Source organism: Bos taurus, chromosome 17 (assembly GCF_002263795.3).
Source record: "Bos taurus isolate L1 Dominette 01449 registration number 42190680 breed Hereford chromosome 17, ARS-UCD2.0, whole genome shotgun sequence".
Taxonomy (NCBI): domain Eukaryota; kingdom Metazoa; phylum Chordata; class Mammalia; order Artiodactyla; family Bovidae; genus Bos; species Bos taurus.
In genome coordinates, this window is record NC_037344.1 from 46,588,831 (window position 1) to 46,606,435 (window position 17,605).

A 17,605-nucleotide genomic window follows, 5' to 3' on the forward strand; every position below is an offset into this window, starting at 1 on the left:
GCTTTTATCTTCTTGTGTGTCTCATCACTTTGTTGATTGATCACATCTTCACTTATGTGTCTGTCTGTCCACCCTGCAATAATGTCAGCTCCTAGGTAGCAGAGGTCTTTGCCATCTTATTCATCACAGTATCCCCAGTACCTATCTCAGGAAACATTGTAGGTACTCGGTGAATATTAGTTAACGATCAGTTGGTGGTTTGAAATTGCTAATTGCTTAACTTTCCATAATTACAGAATGTTTATTTCAAAGAATAACTGAGTCCTAAATTTACTATAAAAATAGAGCTTTTTTGATTTTACACTTCTTTTCCTGCCTTCCTGTTTGCCACCCCCCGCCACCGCCTTTTTTTTTTTTTTAAGGAAAAAAAAAAAAAGATCTGCTTTTCAGGAAATAAGAAGTGTTGGAGAGGATGTGAAGAAATTGGAGCCCTTGTGCCCTGTTGGTGGGAATATAAAATGGGGCAATGACTACGGAAAACAGGATGGCAGATCCTTAACAAATTAAGAATAGAATTACCCCATGATCCAGCAATTTCACTCCTGGAGATATACCCAAAGGATTAAAAACAGGATTAAGAAGAGATATTTGTCTTTTCATGTTTATAGCAGCATTATTCACAATAGCCAAAAGATGGAAGCAACCCAAGTAACCATCTATGAATGAATATCAACAAATGTTATATAGCATGCAGTATATATATGTGTGTGTGTGTGTACATATATGGGTAGATTTTTTTTTATATAACATCTTACCAAAAAACGCTAACAAACTTTTTGGCCAACCCTATTGGAGTGGGAGGCCACACCCTCCTCCAGGGGATCTTCTCCACCTAGGGATTGAACCTGCATCTCTTAAGTCTCCTGCATTGGCAGGTGGATTCTTTACCACTAGTGCCACCTGGGAATTAATTATATATACACACAATGGACTATTATTACTCAACCTTAAAGTGAAGGAAGTTCTGACACCTACCGCAACATGGATGAACCTTGAAGACATTATGTTCAGTGAAATAAGCCAGTCCAGAAGGACAGATACTGTATGATTCCACCCATATAATGTCCCTAGCGGAGTCAGACTCATAGAGACAGAAAGCAGGGTAGTGGGAGGCAGGGGCTTGGGGAGGGGGAGGGGGAGTTAGTGTCTAAGCAGGACAGAGTTTCAGTTTGGGAAGATGAAAAGTTTTGTAGATGGGTGTTAGTGATGGTTCCATGACAGTGTGAGCATACTTCATGCCACTGAGCTATACACTCGAAAACATTAAGACAGTAAATTTGATGTCATGTGTGTGTTAGTCACTCAGTCGTGTCCGACTCTTTGTGACCCCATGGACTGCAGCCCACCAGGCTCCTCTGTTCGTGGGTTTCTCCAGGCAAGAATACTGGAGTGGGTAGCTATTTCCTTCTCCAGGGGATCTTCCTAACCCAGGGATCAAACCCAGGTCTCCTGCATTGCAGGCAAATTCTTTACCATCTGAGCCACCAGAAAGCCCCACGTTATGTGTATTTTACCATAATTTTATCAAAAAGATGTGCTTTCAGTACGACTCCAACTCTCCCTTTAAATTCTTTCCTCCATATTCCTGCCAGCCCCTTTGCCTTCTGTCCTCTTTCCTTTCCAAACCTGCTCTCAGGTAAGGCTCTGATAAACTCACGCACCCTGAGGTGCGAATCCATAATGAGGCTTCGTGACCTTCTCAGTCCCGGCATCTTTTTTACTTAAACAAAAACAGAAATGAAAAATAATGGTGATGTTTTGGGCATCAGAAGCAAACTAACCACAGGGCTGGAGGGAGTTGGCTGGAGGGAGGGTTGATCCTAGAATGCCTTCCTCGCTTTCACCAAGTTCACTCCATGTGGGCATCTGTCTGCTCCTCAGCTAGGGTCCTGCGCCCGGAGTCTGAGTCCCTTGGTGAGGGCAGAGCCAGAGGAGCCCAGTGGCGGTGTCGCCTATGCTGGTCAGTGGTGGCAGGGTGGAGTCCCAGGGTCAAGCATCACCAGCATCTCATTCCCAAACCTGGCTCTCCCAGCACCCTGATGGGCACCCCTGTTCCCATAGAACTCTCACCAAAACTGACATAATTTTTTTCATTAAGGTTTGAAACTCCTTCCCCTGCTGCCTTCACATCTTGACCTTTTAAGCAAAGCTTCAAGGCCCAGAAAATGAGCTCCCCTCGGCACTGCAGGGGGATGTGAAGGCACGGAGTGACTCACAGGCACAGACTGGAATAGCAGAGCTTGCAGAGAGGGGGTGGGGAGCCTGGTGGTGCCATAGACACCATATTTGTCCCGCCCCTTCCCAGGCTTACAGGGCTGTGCGTTCCCTTGGGATGCCCGAGCAGGGTGTCTTCAGGGGAGTCACGGTGGGAAACAGCAGGTCCTGAAAGACTGCCTTGGGAGACCAGTGTCTGTGTCCCAGCGTAACTTGGGGAGGTACAAGGGGAGGGTTGGTTCATGTTGATGGTGAAAGAATTCAACCACAGCCCCAGATCCATTGTGGGGGGGGGGCATCCCCGAGACCTATAGAAACACAAGGAAGTGTTTCATCTGGTTCTCCGGAAGAAGTCTGGGAATTCCCAATTCCCACAGCTGACTCAGGCTGGATTTGCAATCTGCTTTTTAGTAGCCTTGATTAAGTACGTAAAATTAATGATCAGAGCTCTTAATTATTAAAGTACAGGGATACAGGGTCAGTGTCTTCCCCGAAGCCTGCCCAGAAGGGATTGTCTCTTAGGTGCAAAATTGGTTATGGAAATATTTAGAATATTGAGTTGAATTCTACTGGGCAGGCCTCCCCGTGGAATGAAACAAATGAACCAGGAATCCAGGACACAGTGCAAAGGATAGGTCAGAGCCCCTGATGCCTGCAAACCCAACTTTATTTATTTTTTTTAATTTAAATTAATTTATTTTAATTGGAAGCTAAATACTTTACAATATTGTATTGATTCTGCCACACATCAACATGAATCCGCCACGGGCTTACATGTGTTCCCCATCCTGCAAACCCAACTTCAAAAAAAAAAAAAAAAAAAGATTCCAAATTTTTCACTCACTTGGGTTCAAAGGAGCCCATTAAATTCTCCCCAAACTGGGTAGCCGTTCTTATAGCCAGTTGGAGGTGCAGGCTACTTTCTCATTGAGTGTGTAGGGGCACATGTGCTAAGTCACTTCAGTAGTGTCCAACTCTTTGTGACCCCATGGACTGTAGCCCACCAGGCTCCTCTGCCTATGAGATTCTCCAGGCAAGGATACTGAAGTGGGTTGTTATGCCCTCCTTCAGGGGATCTTCCTGACCCAGGAATGGGACTCAGGTCTCTTGCATTACAGGCAGATTCTTTGCCATCTGAGCCACCAGGGAAGTCTGGGAAAGAGTGGAGATTACCACAAACAGCATTTTTTCATGGGAGAGGTTAGTCTTTGAGATTTCCAAGACCAGTTTAAGCTCATGTTTTCAACACTTCCTTTTTCATCTCCTGTCTATATTGTGGAAACAATGGAACCAGACTGGCTAGTGTCAGAAGTCCTAGAATCAAGGTGTCTACAGGGCTGCACTCCTGCAGGCTCCAGGAGAGAATCACATTCTCATGTCTTCCAGCTTCTAGAGGTGCCCTCATTCCTTGGTCCCTGGGCCCTTCCTCCATCTCCAAAGCCAGCAAGGTAGCATCTTCATATTGCATTCCTCTCATCAGGACCCTTGTCATTATTACACTGGAGCCACTAAGATAACCCAGGACAATCTCAAGATCCTTAATCACTCCTTCCAAGTCCTTTTTGCATATGAGGCAACATTCACAGGCTCCAGGATTAGGATGCGGACTTCCTTGTGGGTCTTAATTTAGCCTATCTCAGTCCACCCCTGTCCCCAGTCAATCCCTTTGTCTACCCCATCCCTCCTAACCAACCAACTTTCTTTCCATTGTTGCAAACCAGGGAAGTGACCTTAATCATTCCATAACTGTGACCGTAAAGGGGACACGATGGAGAAACTTTTAAGTCAAAGAAATGCAAAACCACAATCATGGCCTGAGATGAAGCGTATTTGATGTATTAAGGCACGAGCACCAACAACTTGCAGAGCCTTCTAGTGGCCCAGAAGTCCTCTGCAGATTCTTGCTTATCCTGAGCTGTCCTGTAAAGCATTGTCTTCAAGACAAATAAAACTCGGCGCTTTTTTTCCCCACCAACAATTGCTTTCTGTTGTCACTACAATGAACACAATATAAGCTACAACAAAAGCACAACATTTTAGCTCCACGTGGGGTAAATGGGATTTTGGGGTGGGCCTGACCCTCTAACGTACATCTGTTCTGTCCGCTGTTGGCAACATCCCTGCGGAAGCACAGGTCTGGCGGCTGCCAGTCAGTTTGCAGATTCACTTCTGGGTTGTCGTCTGTCTGCAGGTTGGGGATCGACTATTATTATTTTAATGTTTTTAAAAATCTTTTTATTTTTATTGAAGTATAGTTAATTTGCAATGTTTTTAACTCCTGTTATACAGCAAAGTGATTAGATTATATATATATATGTATTCTGTTTTTAATAGTCTTTTCCATCATGGTTTATCATAGGGAGCTCAGCTGTTGTTCTATGATGACCTAGAGGGGTGGGATGGGTGGATGGGAGGGAGGCTCAACAGGGAGGGGATATATGTATAACTATAGCTAGCTGATTCACAGCTGTTGCACAGTAGAAAATAACACAACACTGTAAAGCAATTATCCTCCAATTAAAAAATATATATAGCAGTTCAGTGCAGTCACTCAGTCGTGTTCGACTCTTTGTGACCCCATGAATCGAAGCACGCCAGGCCTCCCTGTCCATCACCAACTCCCGGAGTTCACTCAGACTCACGTCCATCGAGTCAGTGATGCCATCCAGCCATCTCATCCTCTGTCGTCCCCTTCTCCTCCTGCCCCCAATCCCTCCCAACATCAGAGTCTTTTCCAATGAGTCAAGTCTTCGCATGAGGTGGCCAAAGTATTGGAGTTTCATATAACCTATGATAAAACATAAAGGGGATTGGCTATTCTTGACCAAAGCCCTGGGCAGTGCCCCTGGCAGGATGATTCCTGACTGCCCTGTGCTCTTATAAGGGGCTGGATAATAACTAAATATACAGAAATAAATGAGGCTGGCAAATGGAACCTGAAACCCAACTCAGCTTCCCTACAAACTATGAGTTTGAGTTTCTTGAAAATACCTGACTTACATGGGCTTTGGCTATTCATTCTATTTCTCTACTCTGACAACAGGGAATTGGATCACTAAAGAAAATTCTGGTCCCATCGGAGCTTGCATTCTAATGAGGCACAACCCTGAGAAAAAATGTAAACTGCTCATATAATAATTTCAGATAGTGATAAATGCCCATGGAAAATAAAGCAGGGGAAATGGCAAGAGTGACGAAGACAGACAAGTAGGGAGGGTATCAGTACCTCAAGGGCTTGTCTGGAGTGACGTAATTGATGAGCAGAGAGTGGGGGTGGCATGGGAGGTGCCACAATGGTAACAGCACGTTCAAAGGCCCTGGGGCAGGAATAAGCCTGGCTTGTTCAAGGTATTAAAAGAGGCCAAAGTGACTGAGCATGGTGGATAGTAATAGGTCAGATCGGAGAGGTGGGTAGGCCAGATGCTGCAGGACTTTGGGGCCACATTAGGAATTTGGACTTGATTTCCATGGCAGCCCTGGGAGTTTTTAATCAGCGAGCAGCAAGATCTGACTTCTATTCTAGAAGGCTTCTGCTGGCTATGGTGCAAGACTGGAATCAGGGCTTTTGGATACTGTTTCCAAGTCTAATTTCCTTGATTAGCCAGGACATGAGAAGCGAAGGCTTTCAGCAAACCTGGAGTTGAGGTTCAAATGCGGGTTCTGCTTAGTTCCATTAGGTCATGACATTTTCACCAGGTAGCATTTGAATTTCCCCCTGAGTTCATTGCTTGATGCATCACACTGTAGCAAAATGGCACGAAAATACTTCTGTGAATCAGACCTCTCCACGACCTCTTAATAACAGCTTCCCTGTAACCCTGCTCCATTTACGAATGCCAAGTGGGCGCCTTCTTTTCTTTCTGTGCCACAGAAACTGTCAGGTTACACGAAGATCGTACATAAAGCATTTGAAACAGAAAGGACTTATGTAGCTACAAAAAAAAAAAAAAGGCAAAAAAACCCATGACTTTGTGACAGTCTGTTATTGAAGCCATAATTCATGTTGTAATGTTTGGGGAGGAGGGGAAGAAATTAAAATTCCGTGGTTGGAATAAAGCATGCTGCACAATGAAAAAATAATGGAGAAGAAATCAGGTAACTTCTCTCATCAAGGGCATGCCCTTGTCTGTTTCAAAGAAGCTAGAGGAGAGAATGAGGATTAGTAGAGCCTCCCAGATAAGTTTTAAACATGGGAGTCCTAGGGGTTCTGGGCTGAAAATGGACATGGTTTCTGAGGTTATTGGAGCATCCATCATCCAAATCCATGTGGTGCTTTGTTGCCATTTTTGTCCACTTTTATGACAGAGGTGAAATTTTAGGCAAAAGAATTTAGTATGGCTACACAATTTGAGTAACATTTTGTGTCTGTCAGCACTTTCAGTTCAAAGGGACAGAAGACAATTCAAATGGACACAAGTAAACCAAGGGAATCTATTGGCCCAAGTAACTAGAAAGGAAAGCATTAGCTTCAGGCACAGCTTGATCTAGTTGCTCATACAATGTCATTAGGACCCTGCTTCTTCCTCTACATCTCCAGAGTCTATTCTCAGATGAGTTCTTCCCTCATGAATGCAAATAGCAGTGTAGCTCCAACCTTTGTCTTTAACTTTCCAAGTACAGTGGGTGAATCTCTTCCCAAGGAATCTCTTCCCAGATTCCTACACAGTCTAGTATCTCATTCTCTGTGGATGCTACTTGGGTTCTATGCCCCTTCTCTCCCAATCCTCACATCCAGGGGATGGGATTATACTGATTGGCTACGCCTTGGTCACATCTCCAGACCTGATCCAATCACTGTGGCTGTGGTGAGGATGGGTGGGATGCAAAGAGAAGCTGTGTGCTGATTGGCCAGCCCTTGGTCACACGTATTCACCCCAGCAGGAGTGGACCCACTACGAAGTCCAGGACTGAGGATGAGGGAGGGGAAGTCTCCAAAAAGAACTTAAAGGGGAAGTGACAGATGACAGCTGGGGACAAATACCCACTGCAGCTCCCGTGCATATTGTAAACACCCCTTCTCTCCATTCTTGCTACTTTAGGTGAAAGCAGAGTATGCTCGGCTTAAACACACGCTCACCATAGTGACCAGAGAACGTGATTTGGCCGTGAAGGAGAAACACCAGCTCCAAGCCAAGCTGGAGAACCTAGAACAGGTCCTAAAGGTAGGACTCACTTCCACTTCCGCTTTCCACGGGGGTCAACGTGAGGAAGGAGGGGCCGCAGAATTCCAAAGCAGAGAGTGGTTGAAACTCCTTTTGAGTTTCAAAATCATAAAAATTCAGGGCTCTATGGGGCTGTTTTTACCCTTTCTGTGGTATACAAAGCAATAAATAACAAAATTTGAATGTTTCTGGAAGCGATCCCGTAAAACCAATTATGCATTTCCATTTCTTAGAATGTTAAACACAGCTGAGCAAGAGATGCTAGGCAGCACTCCGGAATGGAAATTGGGCTTAAGTTGAAGACCAGAGGTGTCTACGTTGGTTTTTCAGATTTCATGAATTTTAAGCTGTTCTTCAGATGGTTAACGACCTTTGTTATAAAGAGAATAGCTAAGTCAGAAAATTGCTTTATCAAGCTGCAGGTAATTGGATAGCCTCATGCATTCCTGATGAGCTGGGATCTCCTTCAATATTTAATGGGTGGGTTGATTTGCTTTTGATATTACTGAGTTAAGCTGAATGAATTCATTGCCTTTTTTTAAGTGTTAAAATTTTATTGGATTCTCATAGTGGGAAAAAATTTTTAACATAAAAGAATAAAATAATCACCTGCAGTTCTACAATCTAGTACATAGATTAAGCATTTGTATGGCACAAGCACAGAACAGAGTTACTGTGCGCCCACCCACCGTCCGGCACCAGGAAGTGATTTTAACTCCACCTTTAGCTTATTTGGGGGAACTGCTAGAACTCTGAGGGGACTCAGATCCATGATTGGTAAGGACTAGGGTGAGGTGCGAAATGGATACAGGGTTTCTTTTGGGGGTGATGAAAATGTTCTGGAATTAGGGTGATGATTACCAAACATTGTGAATGTACCAACACCTCTGAATTGTACGCTTTAAAGGGTGAATTCTATGGTATGTGAATTACATCTCAATTTAAGAGTGCAGGTGCATGTTCGTGCTGAGTCGTGTCCAACTCTTTTCAACACTGTGAACTGTAACCCGCCAGGCTCCTCTGTGCTTGGGATTTTTTCAGGCAAGAATACTAGAGTCGGTTGCCATTTCCTCCTCCAGGAGATCTTCCTGACCCAGGGATCGAACCCACATCTCTTGCATTGCAAGCGGATTCTTTACCTCTCAGCCATTGGTGAAGTCCCCAGTTTAAGAGTAAAGATGCCCTATTGTTTCTGCTGGCCCTAAAGCGGAACCGCACCCTTGTGTGATTCAGGAGGTGACAGAGCCATGCCCAGTGCTGGTGGTGTCTGAGACGCCCCCGAGTGTCTACCTGGCCCTCTCTGGAGGAAGGACCAAGGCTAACCCTGACCATGTTTCTTTTTACCCTTTGCTCTGAATTTAGAACATGGCCCTAATGGAGTGAGATGCCATGTAATTATTCATTTCAGGAGCTACCTGGACCACTGTGAGTTCTCTGAGGGCACAAACTGTGCCTCATTCAACTCTCTACCCATAGAGGTTGAGAAAGGTGGTGTTTGGTGTTTGGTGGGGTCAGTGGAGGATGGGCTGGGAAAGCAGAGTGTACCCACGGGCTTTGCTGAGGGTCTGTTGGAGAAAAGTCACCATGAAGGACAGTGTAGGGTAGAGGTTCTGGGGGGACTGTGCCTCCTGGGTGACTATGCCTGCAGGAGGCATTTGACAATCTGGAGACATTTTTGATGTACATGACTGGGGAGGGGGCTATTGGCATCTCATGGGCACAGGCCAGGGATGTTGCTAACCCTCCCACAATGTACAGGACCACTTCCATAGCAGAGAATTAAGTGGCCCAAAATGTCATTGGCACCAAGGTTGAGAAACTGTGTCAGCTTCTAATTGTTGCTGTAACAAATTGTCACAATGTAAAATAAAACAGATGTATTTTCTCTCTTTTTTGATGTGCAAAAGCTATTTATTTTTTTAAAAAGCTTTTTATTTTCTATTGGGGTATAGGAGCTTCCCTAGTGGCTCAGACGGTAAAGAATCCGCCTTCTGTGCAGGAGACCTGAGTTCTATCCCTGGGTTGGGAAGATCCTCTGGAGGAGGGCATGGGAACACACTCCAGTGTTCTTTCCTGGAGAATCCCCATGGACAGAGAAGCCTGGTGGGCTACAGTCCATAGGGTTGCAAAGAGTCAGACACAACTAAGCAACTAAGCACAGCACAGCACATAGCTGATTAGGACTTCCCAAGCTAGTGGTAAAGAACCCACCTGCCAACTCGGGAGACGTATAAGAGACGTGGATTTGATCCCTGGGTCAGGAAGATCCCCTGGAGGAGGGCATGACAACTGCCTCCAGTATTCTTGCCTGGAGAATCCCATGGACAGAGGAGCCTGGCAGGCTATGATCCATAGGATCAGAGAGTCGGACACGACTGAATCGACTTAGCACATGCACACACACATAGCCGATTAACAAACGGAGTTGTAACAGCTTCAGGTGAACAGTGAAGGGACTCAGCCATACATATATATGTATCTGTTCTCCCCCAAACCCCCTGCCATCCAGGCTGCCACATAACTTTGAACAGAATTCTGGATGCTATACAGTAGGTCCTTGTTGGTTACCCATTTTAAATAAAGCAGTGTGCACATGTCCATCCCAAACTCCCTAACTATCCCCTCCCCCCATCCTTCCTTTTAGCAACCATAGGTTCATTGTCCAAGCCTGTGAGTCAACAAATATATTCTCTTACACTTCAGGAGGTCAGATCCAAAATGAGTCACACAGGCTAAAATCAAGGTGTCAGTAGAACTGCCTGCCTCTCAGAAGGTTATAGGGAGACCATTTCCTGCTGTCCCCACCTTCTGACAGCTGCTCCTGGTTCCTGCCCCTCCCTGCAAAGCCAGCAATTAGCATCTTCTCTCTTCTCTGACTACTTGCCTCCCTCATGTCAGGAACCTGTGATGACACTCGGCCCACTTGGACAATCTCCCCATCTCAAATCTTTAACTTAATCCCAGTGAAAATCCCTTTGTCCTGTAAGGTGACATAGTCCCAGGCTCCCCAGGACTTGAGGGGTGAACATCCTTGGGGAACATTATTCAGCCTGCTCCACCTGGAGTGTTTGGGGGAGGTGACCAATAGCACCGATGCTACCTGTGAGCAGAGGAAGCCCTGTTTATAATTTTGGGGTGTGAAATTCCATTCTGTGTCTCCTGGCTGCCTGCTGGGTTTCAGGCCAGTCTTTCCTCTCATCCAGAGTGGGTGAAGGGCTGTGCATTCCCAGCTTTCGGGGCCCCACCACCCTTCTGTCTGACCTGGGGTTTGAGCCTCATCATCAGGGCCTTGCACACATGGAGACACCTGAGTTGACATCCAGGTTCTGACTGTGGTGCCCTGCAAACAGCCCTCTCCTTGGCTGCCCTCCAGTCCAGGGGGTACACACCAGGGCTGTCATCGGCGTTTGGTGGGGGGTGGGTAGACTGGGGAGGGGGACTGTGCAGGAGCTGAGGGTAGGCTTGGGGACTCTGGGGTGTGGAATCCCAGGGGCTGGGGAGCTGGATTGTGGTCCGTGAGGAGAGAGGGTGGGGTCCTGTTGGGCTCCTCCCTTTGGCTCCATTTCTAAGGATGGAATTGGGTGATGAGACTTTAGCTGATGAGCAGGCCATGGACAGCCATCAGTGGACATGGTCATCTTTGTCACCAGGAAGGCAGCAAGAGCAGGAGAGGTTAGAGGCGGTGAGGGGCCATGGGGACAAGTGAGTGTTATGGGCCTGGGATTCTGGTCACCGTCTCCCCTTGGTCACCAGCTCCCACTACTGTTTTGTCCTATTTTTCACTTGGCGGCCAGAGCAATACTGTAAAAATAGAAATCAGATCCCAGCACCATCCTCAAACCATTCACATGACCCTTCCTCCCGCCCCAGCTCACTTACCCAAAGCCTGGCGCCTTTACTAGCCTCAGCCCAGGCCGTGCGGTCACCCTCACCTCTTTGGACCTCTGTTCTCCACTCTCTGCCCTGATGCCATCCACTCCCAGCTCTATTTCTGGAACAAATCCAGGCACTGAGTTTTTTTTTTTAACTTTTTATTTTATATTGGATTATAGCCAATTAACAATGTTGTGATAGCTTCAGGTGGACAGCAAAAGGACTCAGCCATACATATACATGTATCCATTCTCCCCCCAACTCTCCTCCCATCCAGGCTGCCACATAACAGTGAGCACAGTTTCTGGTGCTATACAGGAGACCCTTGTTGGTTATCAATTTTAAATAGAGCAGTGTGTATATGTTGTTCCCAAACTCCTTCATAAAGTTCTTCTCCTCAGTACCCATGTAATGAGTGGATGAACCATGGGGCCCCCGCAGGAGGGCTGAAATGCAGGACATGCCCAACCAGGCTGGCCTGGGACAGGGGCCTTATTGGAGGCAAACGGGGCTCTTTCACAAAAGATTTGTGCTCCATGCAAAAAAGGGAGACAAAAAAGATCTGGAGATTAGAAGAGGCATGTCCTTTGTAAAGGGGTTGATTCCATGGCAGTTGAAGGAAAACGCGTGTCTTGTGAATTTGCAAAACCTTATGGGACCTGCCCTTTTCTTACACCGGGCACTGAGAGCCTTTTGGGCTAAGAACAGGAGGGAAAAAATCAGGGAGGTGACAATCTAGATAGAGTTGCTGAAATCCCTGGGTGCTTGGACAGAACCTGCTAAACTTTGCTGCTTTCAAAGAACCACTCTCAAGCCAGGAAACTCCATGTTTTGTCAACATTGCTTCAGCTTGGACCAGTTGAAAACACCATGTTCTTCTGATAATTTGGTCATGGTCATAAAAGGGCTATTCAAAATTAGCCTTTTTTCCAATTTGGTGAAAGTGAAAGTGTTTAAGGCTCAGTAGTGTCCGACTCTTTGCAACCCCATGGACTGTAGCCTGCTAGGCTCCTCTGTCTGTGGGATTTCCAAGGCAAGAATACTGGAGGGGATAGCCAGTTCTCCAGGGGATCTTCCCGACCCAGGGATCAAACCTGGGTCTCCTGTGTTGCAGGCAGATTCTTTACCATCTGAGCTACCAGAGAAGCCCATTTTATTATTTTTTAAAAATTTATTTAATTGATGTATAGTTGATTTACAATATTGTGCTAAATTCTGCTGTACAGCAAAGTGATTCAGTTATGCATATGTATTCTTTTCCATTATGGTTTATTACAGGATATTGAATAGAGTGCCCTGTGCTGTATAGTAGGACATTGTTGTTTATTCATTCTCTATATACTGGTTTGCATCTGCTAACCTCAAACTCTCAATGCATTCCACACACCCCACCCCCACCTTTAGCCTTTTTTTCTCCTTGAGGAGCAAAGACCATCAGTGGGCAATGGAGAAGGGAGGAGGTGATTGCCGTGCTGAGCTGAGATGCAGCTGACCTGGCTTAGAAAATGCTATCATTTCTGTTAACTCAGGTAAAATGATGACCTTGCATTTCCAGAAGTTCCTGGATATCCCTACAACTCCTGGAGTGTGATGTACAGTCAGGGGTTGTCATTGATTTGTATTAAATTGAATCCGCAGACTGGTGTTGGTCAACCTAATTTGCTGTGAACCAGAGAGAACTCTGTCCATGGGATTCTCCAGGCAAGAATACTGGCATGGGTTGCCATGCCCTTGTCAGACATGACTCAAGCAATTTAACACAAACACACAAAGAAAACTTGCCCAGTGAGGGGCAATTTGGGTGGTGCAGGAGTCCAGCCTCAGCATACCTGCAGCAGAACCTGGACCACTTGGCTGACCCTTGACCCTCATCTGGGAGAAGCAAAGATGCTGTGCCGCTGATTTGGGGTAGGAACTGGTGACCAGCTCACAGGATCACTTCATCCTTTTTTGTTTTTAACCGAAATTGTGAATATGTAGCTGCTAAGTCGTGTCCGACTCTGCGACCCCATGGACTATAGCCTGCCAGGTTCCCCTGTCCATGGGATTCTGCAGGTAAGAATACTGGAGTGGGTTGCCATTTCCTTCTCCGAATTGTGAATGGAACCTATCTTTTCCTTCAAAATACAAAAGCTATTTGTGAAACTAAGATAAGATTGAATATGTGGCTGTTTTCTAAGACAATCCAATTAGAATAATACTGAAACTGTCTAGAAGCCCCTGCACTAACCAAACGGATCATATTTTACCAGATTTGAATTTGTTCTGATTTTTATACTTTTAAAAATAATAGGGACTTCTCTGGGTGGTGCTGTGGCTAAGATTGTGTGCTCCCAATGCAGGGGGCCCAGGTGCAATCCCTGGTTGGGGAACTAGATCCCACATGCCACATCTAAGAGTTCACATACTGCAAACCCAACATAGTCAAATAAATCAATAAAACTTTTTAAATAAAAAGTAAAAATAATAATTGATGAGTTCACTGTCTGTATATATATTTTTTTATCATGCTTATTTCCCAGAATATCATCAAATCACAAAAAACCGTCACATGTAATAGAACATGCACAGATAATATGAATGAAAGGAGAAAATTCAGATAAAGAGAAAGGAGAAATCAGATTCACTAGCTTGGAAGTTAGACATAGTTACTCTAATTTGGCCTGCATCTCCATGCAGCCTGGATATAAAGGGAAATAGAAACAATTATGTAATTCACATTCCTTAGAGAAAGGAACCTACTGTTTCCCCAGGAAAACAAAGCATGGCTAACGAAACGTGATGGTCTTACTTAGAATGGAACGAAATGTGATGGTCTTATTTAGAATGTTATGTTAGAGGAAGATGCAGAGCAATATAGTAGAAAATATCTTCTGAAGCATCTTCATAGCAACTGAGGGGCAAAATTTTCCCCCTTGCCTTTATTTTGGGGTTTTGGAAATAAGCATGATTGAACAGTATACATGTGGACAGTGAATTCATCAATTATTATTTTTACTTTTTATTTTAAAATTTTTGTTGATTTATTTGACTGTGTTGGGTTTGCAGTATGTGAACTCTGAGTTGCGGCATGTGGGATCTAGTTCCCCAACCAGGAAGTAACCTGGGCCCCCTGCCTTGGGAGCACAGAGTCTTAGCCACTGCACCACCCAGGCAGATCCCTATTATTTCTAAAGACATGTGGATTCCTCAGGCCATTGTCTTGAGCTGTTACAGCAAGGAAAACTGGGGAGAATCATTAAAGCCAGATTTCCTGCACTTAGGAAGAACCCAAGAAGTGTTCTTTGTGGTGGGAATTGAAGAAGAGGAAAATTAATGTTCCTGGACCCATTTCTGGTCTATGGAATTAAAAATACCAAGAGATGAGACTTCTGTGGTGGTCCAGTGGCTAGGACACCAAGTTCTCAAAGCTGGGGACCTGGGTTCAATGCCTGGTCAGGGAGCTAGATCCCACATACTGCAACTAAAGATCCCACATGTGCCACAACTAGGACCCAACATAGTCAAACTAATAAGTAAAAATATTTTTTAAAAATACCATGAGATGGAAAACATCAGAGTCTGAACAAAGGTGAGATGAGAAGGCTCCCCTGTGCCTATTCGTCTTGTCTGGTTGGGAATTGCCACATCCTCAGGTTCCTTATCAGGGGAAAAAGACATACCTGAACATCTCAACAGAGGTCTACACAGTTGGAACAAAGCGTGGTGTCCCTGGCCTGTGGGTGTTTATTGCATGACCATTCAGTCATTGATTCATTCACTCATTCACACTTGTCACTTGAGCACTGCTTGTGTTCCAGGCCCAGTTCCCCAAAGCAGGGATTGCTGTAGTTACAAAACCAAGTCAGTGGGAACAGTTCATGCAGGAAAAGACAAGCATTTGTAACATGATGTCAGATCAGATCAGATCAGTCGCTCAGTCGTGTCCGACTCTTTGCGACCCCATGAATTGCAGCATGCCAGGCCTCCCTGTCCATCACCAACTCCCGGAGTTCACTCAGACTCACGTCCATCCAGTCAGTGATGCCATCCAGCCATCTCATCCTCTGTCGTCCCCTTCTCCTCTGCCCCCAATCCCTCCCAGCATCAGAGTCTTTTCCAATGAGTCAACTCTTCGCATGAGGTGGCCAAAGTACTGGAGTTTCAGCTTTAGCATCAGTCCTTCCAAAGAATACCTAGGGCTGATCTCCTTCAGAATGGACTGGTTGGATCTCCTTGCAGTCCAGGGGACTCTCAAGAGTCTTTTCCAACACCACAGTTCAAAAGCATCAATTCTTCGGTGCTCAGCCTTCTTCACAGTCCAACTCTCACATCCATACATGACCACTGGAAAAACCATAGCCTTGACTAGACGAACCTTTGTTGGCAAAGTAATGTCTTTGCTTTTGAATATGCTATCTAGGTTGGTCATAACTTTCCTTCCAAGGAGTAAGTGTCTTTTAATTTCATGGCTGCAGTCACCATCTGTAGTGATTTTGGAGCCCAGAAAAATAAAGTCTGACACTGTTTCCACTGTTTCCCCATCTATTTCCCATGAAGTGGTGGGACCGGATGCCATGATCTTCGTTTTCTGAATGTTGAGCTTTAAGCCAACTTTTTCACTCTCTACTTTCACTTTCATCAAGAAGCTTTTTAGTTCCTCTTCACTTTCTGCCATAAGGGTGGTGTCATCTGCGTATCTGAGGTTATTGATATTTCTCCCAGCAATCTTGATTTCAGCTTGTGTTTCTTCCAGCCCAGCATTTCTCATGATGTACTCTGCATATAAGTTAAATAAACAGGGTGACAATATACAGCCTTGACGTACTCCTTTTCCTATTTGGAACCAGTCTGTTGTTCCATGTCCAGTTCTAACTGTTGCTTCCTGACCTGCATACAAATTTCTCAAGAGGCAGATCAGGTGGTCTGGTATTCCCATTTCTTTCAGAATTTTCCACAGTTTATTGTGATCCACACAGTCAAAGGCTTTGGCATAGTCAATAAAGCAGAAATAGATGTTTTTCTGGAACTCTTTTGCTTTTTCTATGATCCAGCAGATGTTGGCAATTTGATCTCTGGTTCCTCTGCCTTTTCTAAAACCAGCTTGAACATCAGGAAGTTCATGGTTCACATACTGTTGAAGCCTGGCTTGGAGAATTTTGAGCATTACTTTACTAGCATGTGAGATGAGTGCAATTGTGCAGTAGCTTGAGCATTCTTTGGCATTGCCGATGTCAGGCAGCAATAAATGCTTAGAAGAAAAATAAATTAGAGCCAGGCAGTAGGAAGTGATGTAGTGACCCTTCAGAAATGTAGCTGGAAATGACAAGGTTCTAGTGTACAGCACATGGAACTATATTCAACATCCTATGATAAACAATCATGGAAAAGAATATGAAAAAGTATGTAAATATATGTGTAACTGAATCACTTTGCTGTATAGCAGAAATTAACACAGCCTTGTAAATCACCTGCACAAGAACGAGTGGCTGGGAGGTGTCCTGTCTCAGACACGTCCACTGAGCAGAGCTTCTCAATGAAGTGGTGGGAAGGGGTTGTCAACTTTCAGGGGCAGAGCACCAGGCAGGTGGAGAGATGGGAGGATTCCAGACAGGTCCAAGGATCAGCCAGATGGCTGGTGGACAAGGAGGGAAGGGCAGGAGTTGGAAATGAAGCTTAGATTGGGGCGAGGTCAGTCTGATAGCATCTTATGGGCCCAAGTAGAATTCCAAGGGTTTTTGTTCTAAGTGTCATGAGACACACCTTTGTCATAATACTGCTGCATAGCAAGCCTCCTCAAAACCCATGGCTCAAAACAAGAATATCTCATACTGCTTGAGAGTCTGTGGCTTGGCTCAACGGTGCTGTCATCTTGGCTGGACTTGGCTGGACACGAAGTTGGCTGGCTATTGGTTAATGTCAGATGGTTTGGGTCAGGTTGACTGGCGTTGTTCCCTGATGTTCCAGCAAGCTAATTAAAGCTTCTAATCAAGGTATAACGGGCCATGAAAGACCGTGACACCCTGGAAGACCGTGAGGACCAGGCCAGGATAGTGCATGTCCCTCCACCAATCTCCCTCCATCAGCTTGCAGGAGCTGTGACGTCCCCTTACTAAGCCCGTGGATCTAGGGAGGGATCGATGCTCCTCAGATGGTGGTCGAGGACTGATGTAATGAATTGCTTTTGCTTTTCATTTGTCAAGGGTCACTGCAGTGGCTGCAATGAGAGATGAAGAGCAGGGCTGGAAGATTAGGAGTGATGCTCGAAACACCAGATGTAGGTACTTTCCCAAGGTGGGAGTAAAGGGGAGAGAGGAGTGATCAGGTCTAGGTGTATTTTCAAGGTGAAATCAGCAAGATTTGTTGAAGAATTTGCC

The 17,605-nt window shown here is 45.3% G+C and overlaps 1 protein-coding gene across 10 annotated transcripts in view; it reads left to right on the plus strand.

Moving 5' to 3' along the window:
• RIMBP2 (RIMS binding protein 2) overlaps positions 1-17,605 on the plus strand; it is a 325,528-nt gene that overhangs the window by 198,108 nt on the left and 109,815 nt on the right. For all 10 annotated transcript variants that reach the window (XM_059876305.1, XM_024977660.2, XM_059876306.1 and 7 more), the window contains exon 3: positions 7,254-7,376. In XM_059876305.1, coding sequence (XP_059732288.1) covers positions 7,254-7,376 — 123 coding nt within the window. The remainder of the gene's footprint in view (positions 1-7,253; positions 7,377-17,605) is intronic.